We start from the raw sequence: 10,382 nt of genomic DNA on the forward strand, positions 1-10,382 counted from the left end.
ACAGAAAGGCACACACACTCAAAACCATAAATAAATGACAGGTAAAACAAGAAACCTGCTTGGGCAGGAGAAGAGCAAATGAGAACATCCAGACTCCAAGTCAAAGAAAGACTGTACCATCACAGGATGCAGACATGGTCGGTGACCAGTCTTTACCTTGTACATATGTGCATTGTTGCCAGATGCCACAGATTCCTTGCATTACAATCTTTGATTGTTTTTAACCGGTTTCTAGCTGGCGCTAGAAGATAATCCTATTGTTAAGACAGAAGGTTTGTTAGGTATGAAAAATACAAATTGATTAAAAAATGTCTCATATATATCACTAACATATTGATTGAAGATTGCTTAGCAATATGTGACCTTTTAGAACTGTATTAAAATAATAATTATAACACTTTAGATGTCAGATTTTTTTTAGGAACGAAAATTGAATTAAATTTTTTTTGCTTAAAAGATAAGATGTAGCCTAGCTATGAAACAAAACCAGTGGGTTTTTTGCTGATTTAATTATATTGATACCCATCAGATTGTTGAAGATAACTAACAAGACCTTCAAAGAAAGTGTGTGGGAGCATGAATGTGGCCGAGCTGTTATGCAAGCTGCAGGATGGGAAGTAGTTGGAGAAACTGTTCAGCTGCCACCATATATCGATTTACAGATGCCTCTTGAAGTATTGCTGGCTAATAGGTATGGAGTAGTTTTTAAGTTATCTGATGAATTCTTTTGATTATCATGTTATAGTGACCTGTTAAGTGCAATGCTTTTTGTTTGAGAAAATGTTTTTGTATATACAAAATTACAATTTTTCTTTATGTACACAGTATAGAGTAGTAGTTGGCTTTATTAACTGTACTGCAGGACAGAGTGGTTTTCTATATATTAAAAATTAATCTGGAAAATTTCTTCCAATCAGTAGATTATTTTGACACCATCATGATGTCAGTTTGACTCTCATGTAAATTACCTCTATCAAACCTGCAGCTGTGAACATGCAAGGCATTATGGCCATGATGGTCAAAATGCTTCAATTCCTGTCTAAACTCAAAGTGATAAAAATACAGAACGTATTACCTATGGCTGTGGTTATGCTTGCATGATACTCAACAACTCTTGTTGCAACTCCAGTTGCATCTGTTCATAATGCTACAAGCTTGCATTCACTTGCATGCCTTGAAGAACGCAGTTGAACAATGCTGTTTATTAATGTACTGAGGGCCTTAGGGCTAAAGGGAGCTCGTGCAAGGAGACTGATTTATATGGCTGAGATTGAGTTGACTATTGTGGTTCTCTTTATCACTGACTTTTATTACCTTACCTTCACCATCAAAAAGCAAGTACAGGCAGTCCCCGGGTTACGACGGGGGTTCCGATCTTGAGACACGTCATAAGCCAAAATTCATTGTAAGCCGGAACATCATAAAAAATCCTAAGAAAACCTCTTTTAATGCTTTGGGTGCATTGAAAACTATGTAAACTGCATTCTTATTGCTTTTTTCATCGAAAAAACCTTCAAATATTGATTATTTTGCATTTCTGGGCTTGACCTGTGTCGGCCAGTGAAATGCTCCTGTAGCACGCATTTCTAGGTATAAATAGATACTAAATATACCAGAGAAAAAGCTAAAAGGAATGCTGAAGTTACTACCCTCAGCTCGCTCACCCATAGGGTGTCGGTATAAACACAGGGGCGAGTGGAAGCCACTACCACAGGTTTTCTGCCAATTAGAAGATTCCCCTCAAAACCCCTCTCTAGGTAGGTGCCGTTACAAGGACTACAATACGTCTACCTTCTGATCGCTACTACTACAACTCCCGCCCGAAGGCTTCATTCCTGCATTAACACGCTACAGTGACCGCACGTGTTTTTCTCGCTGCCCTCTTCCTGTGTTTTTGACGAAGCCATGTCTGCCCCAGAGCCCCAAGCTGCTTCATCTAAGTTGAGTATTCCATTTTTCATTTTTGTATCTCGTGAGGGCAGGATACATCCCTTTTTAGCCCTTATTTGACCCCTTAGTTCTCATGAACCGGGGTGACGCTCCTTTTACATCTGCCATCTTGGTTGCATCATTCGCCGCATGTGTTTTTTTTCATTGTTATATTATGATGATATTTACCTCACTGTTTGCATTTCACTGTTTAGACTACTGTTTTTGTATACCCCATCATTATTATAGCTCCTGTCGTTTTCTGGAGCTTTGCTTTTACGAATTTTATCCTTACGTCGTAGGCCCTAACTCGCTCTTGATGTACTCTGAGATCTGTTCTTGTATATTTATATTTCGTTATTCTAGCCTTTGGTGGTCTCCTTTTTGTCCTCAGTCCCTCAGGAGTGTGTTGGTTCCCCTTCGTACGTACTATTTATTTTATGTTACAGTGGACCCCCCGTATTCGCGTTCTCCGGATTCACGGACTCACACATTCGCGGATTTCTCTCGGGAACGTTTCCCTGCATTATTCGCGGAAAATTCGCGCATTCGCGGTATTTTTCTATAAGAAATATCCACAAATTCCTGGTTTTTGTTATCAATTTCATCATAAAATGCACTTTTTGTGATAAAACTATTAAAAAAACCAAGTATGCAAATTTTAGTGCGTTTTTCTTAAGTTTTGTTTTAACTAACAAAATAGGCTGTTTTTAGCGTTTTTATAGGGGTTCCAAACATTCGCGGATTCTAACTATTCGCTGGGGGTTCTGGTACGCATCCCCCGCGAATACAGGGGGACCACTGTATACGCGAGTAGTGTGTTTTGGCTCCTTGGCTAGCCTATAGTACGCCAGTTTTGTGGAGAGGGTGATTCCTCTCTATCTCTCTCGCGATATTCATGCATGCATTCTTTTATTGTGTTTTCGATGTTAGTCGGTAATGCACTCGATTATATGCACATTTATGATAAATATTCATATTCTTTGTGAGGTTGGAAGTCCTTGCGATTCCCTTCCCTGGCCTACCCGACCAGACCTAGGCTAGGTTTTGGAAGGTAGGTCAGGCAGTCCTGCCCCTCCACCCTTTCGGCCCCACTCTTACCGCCTCCTGCCCAGGCTATTATGCTTGCTGGGAGAGCGGTCCAGGACAGAGAGTCCCTCTCGTGTCATGTTTGTTGGGCCTAGACCCATCGGAATTTTCGATTTTGGAGGGTTTAGTTAGGTTCTATCCGTTCACTTCATGACGTCCTTTGGAGGCCAGGCTAGCCTACCTGACCGGATCTGTACCGATCTTGGAGGGTTATGCTGGGTCCTTGCTGGGTGCGTTAACCCCCCCTTTTTATTCCTCTTTCGCAGTTCTTCCAGTAATTCCTCATCATTTATTTTATGTTTGTCTTGTTGTGTGTAGCCTGGGCCTTTGCCTCCTTTAGGGTGTCAGTTGGCCTACCATCTTCTGCTCCCTTTAGTGGTAGGCTTGTTACAGCTCCTGAAAGGTGGTGGCTCACTGATTGGTTGCTGTAGCCAGGCGATCACGACTTGTCCACTCTCCTCCAGACACACCCCCCCACCTGCCCCGGTCTCGTTCCGGCGCTGCCTAGCTAGCTTGTAGTTCAAATAATCCTACCAATGAACGACCGCTAGAGCATTTAGCTTTTCCAGGGGGATTAGTTGGAGGAGATTGGTTGATAGTATTTTGTGTAATCTCTTTAATATGTCTCCGGGCCCGTAGGTCCTCTGGCCAGGTGGGGTCTGCCATCCCACCAGCCAGCAGGCTATACGCCGGATTGTACGTACCACTTCTCCTCCGTTCAGTTGTCTATTCTCCCTGTTGTCTCCGCCTCCCCACTCATGTGGGGGCGGAACTGGGCTTAGAGCTGCGTTTCTAGTTACCTTAGAATGCTTCTCTTCCCCGGTGTGATCAGACTCAGGCCTAGGTTTTACCTTTTTCCCTGTTCTGCTCGTATCAGCCCGTCTCCGCCGGCATTTACTGTTATGATAACGGGATTATGGAGTCCGGAGTAGGTGAAGCCTTTAAGAGATTATGCTAGAAGATGTTTTATTAGCCTCTGTAGGTATGTCTCCGGATCCGTATTGGTTTCGACGTAGTGTGGTCTACCATCACACACGCCAGGAAGTATATACCGGAGTTTGTTGTACCGTTTCCGTCGCTCAGTTTTCCGTCTTCTTTGCTATCGCTGTTCCCCATTTCGGTGGGGACGGAATGGAGCTCAGATAATGTGCCTACATTTGATTACGTTGCATTAATCTGCTGCGATGCGATCAGACTCAGGCTTAGGTCTTACCTTATTCCCCTGTTCTGCTCGTATCAGGCCCTCTATGCTGGTTGTAGCTTTACCGATCCCAAGGACGGCTTCCGGAGCAGGCGAAGACATCCAGAGCTTTTTTGATAACCAGTAAGTTGAAATTTATACCCGATATTGCCTTTAATGGATTAAATATCTAGTTAAAGTGCACCCATCTTGCCGGAATTAACTCCGGCGCCTTTATTTGATGATACTCATTTGACTTTTCAACTTACAGATGGTCCGTTGCCAGGTGTCGGGATGTTCGGCCGTCCTATATAGGCCATACGGGCATGAGGTCTGCCGATCTCATGCCAACTGCGCCATCCTGGTAGATGGGAGTATGGTCTGGCACCCGGAGGCCTGCACAGTTTGTTATGAACTGGTGAGGATCGTGTTAGACGAGTCGGTAAGTAACATTCTCGCCTCGTTGTTTCTGCGAAATTTCTGCTATATGTTGACTTTGGGAAATTTCTTTGACACGGGGGATCCTAATTTGGTTATTTTTACAGGTTCGTTTGTTCCTCAAGACCTTGTCGATGGGGTCCCTTAAGGCCTGGGTGGGAGGATTTGGGCGGAATGCTGAATCCGGCCAACCCTAAGTTTTGTCGGAGGAGCTGTGTTCCCTCCTATACCCGAACGCTCCGGTTTCGCCGGCTGTACCTGCGTCTGTGGCGGCTCCCATTGTTGAGGGCATCCGTCAGGAGACCCAACCCCCCCGGAGGACCAAGAGGGCTTGTGTGACATAGTCACAGAAGAAGTCGCGGCCATCAGATTTCACCGGGAACCTATGGCCACAGAGGATCAGGAGGTAGGTAGGGAGGTAAGTGAGGCAGGTAGCCTCCCTTTTAGTCCCACTCTTTCTTCTCCCCCTTCTTTCCAGGGCTTCCCTACGAAGTCCGCCCCCACTTGGAATAGATCGGCCTCGGTAATCCCCAAGGTCAAGGCCTGGAAGATGAGATCCCTGCCAAAGGTATCCAAACCATCCAAGCCTTCTCCGGCAGGCTCTGCAAGGTCGTCATCGGCTCCCAAGCCGTCGACTTCCTCTACTAAAGCTTCTCCCCCACCCAAGGGGTTGAGAGCCAAGTCCTCCAAAGCCAGACCGGCGGAGTCTGGCTTCGACCAGGAGGCTTTTGCAAACCTTCTCATGATGAAGATGAGCGAGGTAGTGGACTCCAAACTTGAATCGGTGTCCACTCGACTCGCATCAGGCCTAGAGACTTCGGGTCAGTCTATCTTGTCTCTGACCCAGAGGCTACAGGCCCAGGAGGAGTTGGTGTCTGGATTCCTCCAGTCTGGAACCACACCGCAGTCTGTGACGGTACCGGACGCATCCAAGCTGCTGCCATTTGAGACAGCAACCTGTGGCGGTTGGCTCTGCACGCCCCGTTCTCAGATGGCAAGCTGACGATCGAAGGTTGCGGAACCCGACTTTGATTTCTTCCCGGCGGGCCTTCAGTTTCCCTTTCCAGGCTACGCTAGACTAGCCGAAGATGCGCTAGTCAGGGTAGACAAAGTCCCGAAGGAGACAGTTATATACCCTAGGGACCAGGCCCAGTCTGTATGGGTCCGCACCCTCACAGATTGGGACTGTGTCATCACAAAGTTGACACCCCATAAAGGATGCTTTACGATGTTTGTGGCCCCACAAGGAGTTCCGACTCCTTGTACGTCGAAGGTTGCAGAATTGACTCTGCAAGCTGCGGTAGAGGACAAACCTATGCCTCAGCTAAAAGAGACGGAGGCTACCTCCTTGCTCTTCTCTGGCGATATGGAGTTATGGGCTGACGCTCCGGCAACGTTCACGGTGGGCAGACTCGATCCAGAGTGTGCCTCTGCCCAATTCAGTGAACGTTTGCGTAGAATTCCGGACCCCATGGTCAAAGCGGAATTCGAGGCAAGATGCAGGCTGAGTAGGTCGATTAACTCAGTCACCACGGCGGAGTTGACTGCTACAACATTTGCAGATGAGCCTCTATTTTGGATCCACACAAAGTCACTATTACAGGCCTTCCAATTAGACCTGTATGACTATAGTGGCTAGGCGAGCCTGCAGGAAGCATGTCTTTGTGAATGCTTCCATATGACACGAACCAAACAGGCTCATAAAGGCGTCGATCTGGGGTGCCAACCTCTTCCCTGAGGACATGGTTAACAACGTCCTCAGCGAGGCAGCTAGAGCTAACCAGAACCTTCGTGTCCTTTGGGGACTTCCCTTCAAAAGGAAGTTTGAGGCTCCTGGACTACAATCCAAAGCTAGGAAGAGGCCAAGGAAATACCAGCCTTTCCAGTCCTCTCATCCTCAGACAGTTGCTCAAGCAGTTCCTGTCTCCCAGATCGGCAAGCCTTCGACATCCAAGGCACAGCCACAACAACAGTTTGTCCTGGTGCAGAGTCCACCGACTCGGCAACCTTCGACTTCAACTGCCTTAGTAACCTCCCCAACCTTCAACGCCTCCTTTGAGTCACAAGGAGCATTTCGTGGCTACAACAAGCATGCAAGGAGTAGCAGAGCCAGAGGTGCCTTCCGACAGAGAGTTGGCCCTAGAGGCAGAGGCTTCAGAGGAGGCAAAGGAGGTAAGACCTCAACCAACCAGTGAGACTCCGCAGGTGGGCGGGAGACTGTAACTCTTTCGGGACCATTGGACCTTTAGTTCATGGGCCCACAGCATTGTATCGAAGGGCCCACAGCATTGTATCAAAAGGTCTGGGGTGGAAAATGGAGAAAGGGCCTCCTCCACCAGTCAGTTTTCACCAGACTCCAACGACAGACCTACTAGACTATGCCAAAGATCTCCTTCAAAAGAAGGTAATAAAGAAAAGTCAATCGCCTGAAGTTTCAAGGACGTCTGTTCAGTATACCAAAGAAGGACTCGGACAAACGAAGAGTGATTCTGGACCTGTCCTGTCTCAACTTGTACATTCAATGCGACAAGTTCCGCATGCTGACCATCTCGCAGGTGTGGACCTTACTTCCCCGTGGGGTTGTCACCACCTCTATAGATCTTACAGACGCTTACTATCATGTACCGATAGCAAGAAACTTCTCACCTTACCTAGGCTTCAAACTAGGAAAACAAGCTTACTCATTCAGAGTCATGCCATTCGGGCTCAACATAGCGCCCAGAGTATTCACCAAACTAGGAGAGACAGTAGTCCAAGAACTAAGAGCTCAGGGGGTAATGTTAGTAGCTTACCCAGATGACTGGCTCATTTGGGCAACCAACAACGAGAAGTGTCGCAAAGTAACAGCCAAAGTAATAGAATTCCTAGAGTATCTGGGTTTCCAGATAAACAAGGAAAAGTCACGTCTCATCCCGGCGTCCTGCTTTCAATGGTTGGGAATCCAATGGGACCTTACCCCACACAAGCTATCTCTCCCATCAAAGAAGTGCAGAGATAGCGAAGGCTACGAGACAGTTCCTCGAGAACAAAAAGGCTTCTCGTCGTACCCAAGAGAGAATTCTTGGTTCTCTTCAGTTTGCCTCAATAACAGATGTCCTATTGAAAGCCAGGCTGAAGGATATCAATCGAGTCTGGCGGAAAAGAGCCAACAACAAATTCAGAGACAAGATCTCTCTGATTTCGCCGATATTAAAGAAAAGACTCCGTCCGTGGACGAAAGTCCAGAGTCTCTCCAAATCAGTGCCACTGCAATTTCCCCCACCGTCTCTGATAGTCCACACGGACGCCTCTCTGAGCGGTTAGGGGGCTACTCCCAGTACAAGAAGCTTCAAGGAATGTGGTTGAATACATTCCACCAGTTCCACATCAGCGTCCTAGAAGCAATGGCCATTTTTCTGACCTTAAAACGTCTAGCTCCAGTCAAGAACAGTCATGTAAGATTAGTCTCGGACAGGGTAGTGATAGTTCATTGCATAAACAGAGGAGGCTCCAAGTCGAGCAAAGTAAATCATGTAATGATTGCAATTTTTTCGTTAGCAATGAAAAATCATTGGCACCTGTCAGCTACTCACCTGGCAGGAGTACGGAATGTCATTGCAGACTCACTATTCAGAACAACTCCGCTGGAGTCGGAGTGGTCCTTGGACGTGAAGTCATTCCGTTGGAGTTGCAATAAAATCCCGGGCCTTCAGGTAGACCTGTTCGCCACGGAGTCCAATCACAAACTCCCGTGTTATGTGGCTCCCAATCTGGACCCTGTAGCTCACACCACAGATGCGATGTCCATAGACTGGAACAATTGGCAGAAAATTTACCTATTTCCACCAGTAAACCTCCTCATGAAAGTCCTACACAAACTCAGATCTTTCACTGGACAGGTAGCATTGGTTGCACCCAACTGGCTGAAGAGCAATTGGTTTCCTCTTCTGCTAGAGTTGAATCTCCGTCCCAGACGGATTCCCTGTCCAGAACTGACCCAATTAGTACAAACTCGGATTGTGTCAGCTTCCTCAAGAATTCTAAATGCCCTAACTTTATGGACTTCATGAAGTTTACGGCTCAGAAGGATGCTAGTGTCGATCCACTAAACATCCTGTTCGTAGAATCAGATAAAAGAGAATCGACACTCAGACAGTATGATTCTGCAGTAAAGAAATTGGCCATCTTTCTAAAAGAATCAGATGCTCAAAAGATGACTATGAATCTGGCAATTTCATTCTTTAGTACCCTGTTTGAAAAAGGTCTAGCTGCTAGTACCATTACTACAACTAAATCTGCCTTAAGGAAGATTTTTCAGCTTGGCTTTAATATTGATTTGACAGATTTGTACTTCTCATCTATCCCTCGAGCATGTGCCCGTCTGAGACCAGTGGACGCCCCCCCCACACGATCTCCTGGTTTTTAAACGATGTACTCAAGTTGGCTTCAGACACTGATAATGATTCATGCTCATATATAACCCTTCTCAGGAAAACATTATTCTTAATGAGTCTGGCTTCAGGCGCCAGAATATCTGAACTGTCAGCTCTCTCCAGCGACCCAAATCACATTGATTTCCTCCCATCAGGTGAAGTTCTACTATCCCCAGATCGGAAATTCTTAGCCAAGAATGAAGACCCACAAAACAGGTGGGCTCCATGGAAGATTATACCTCTCACACAGGACTCTTCATTGTGTCCTATTGTCACATTAAAATCTTATCTGCCCAGAACTTCTGAAAAGTCTTCAGGTCCTCTTTTTATTAGAGACAAAGGCGGAACCATTTCCTTAAAAGGAATCGGACAACAAATCCTTTATTTTATTAAACAAGCCAATCCGGATTCAGTCCCTCATGTCCATGATGTCTGGGCAGTGGCTACCTCAATTAACTATTTTCACAATATGGACTTTGAGGATCTTAAAAAATATACAGGTTGGAAATCTCCGGCAGTATTTAGACGCCACTATCTAAAGAATTTAGAGACCCTTAAATTTTCAGAAGTGGCTGCAGGGAGCATCGTCTCCCCTGATACGGCCTAGTCTTATAACTATTTCCGATTCCTTTATTCTGCTGTAAAATTTTTTCCCTTGATACTCACTCTTTCCTACCTGCCTCGCTCAAAATCCCTACCTGTCTCCCTTAGGTTCCGGGCTGGTTTGCTTATCAATCCACTTCCAGACATGTACACAGTTTATATTTGTTATTTTTGTATTCCTTACCTGTTGTTTTCCCAGGATGGTATGGATCTGGTCATATTTGTTCCTCCTTTTTTACCATTGTATCTTGTTTCTTTATATTGGTTATTAAAACTTAATTTTAAGAGAACATTTTATTTTTATTTTTCCTTGTATCTTTTGAATTTTGATTTTTCCAAGCTTGTATGGCCAATTCTCTGATACTATTTCACCGGCCGACACAGGTCGAGCCCAGAAAAGGGATTTTGACAAAGGAAAAATCTATTTCTTGGGGAAGACCTGTGTCGCCCGGTGAACCCATCCCTCTCTTTTCCTGATCCCCACCCTTTAGCTGGCCCAAGCTTGGGTGCGTAATTCAGGAATGAAGCCTTTGGGCGGGAGTTGTAGTAGTAGCGAGCGAAACGTAGACGTATTGTAGTCCTTGTAACGGGGAATCTTCTAATTGGCAGAAAACCTGTGGTAGTTGCTTCCACTCGCCCCTGTGTTTATACCGACACCCTATGGGTGAGCGAGCTGAAGGTAGTAACTTCAGCATTCCTTTTAGCTTTTTCTCTGGTTTATTTAGCATCTA

General features: G+C 45.8%; 1 protein-coding gene across 1 annotated transcript in view; it reads left to right on the forward strand.

Moving 5' to 3' along the window:
• LOC135197218 (uncharacterized) overlaps nucleotides 1–10,382 on the forward strand; it is a 185,124-nt gene that overhangs the window by 78,821 nt on the left and 95,921 nt on the right. The window contains exon 3 of the mRNA XM_064224274.1: nucleotides 530–691. Coding sequence (XP_064080344.1) covers nucleotides 530–691 — 162 coding nt within the window. The remainder of the gene's footprint in view (nucleotides 1–529; nucleotides 692–10,382) is intronic.

The sequence above is a fragment of the Macrobrachium nipponense genome, chromosome 18 (assembly GCF_015104395.2).
Source record: "Macrobrachium nipponense isolate FS-2020 chromosome 18, ASM1510439v2, whole genome shotgun sequence".
NCBI classification, from domain to species: Eukaryota; Metazoa; Arthropoda; class Malacostraca; order Decapoda; family Palaemonidae; genus Macrobrachium; species Macrobrachium nipponense.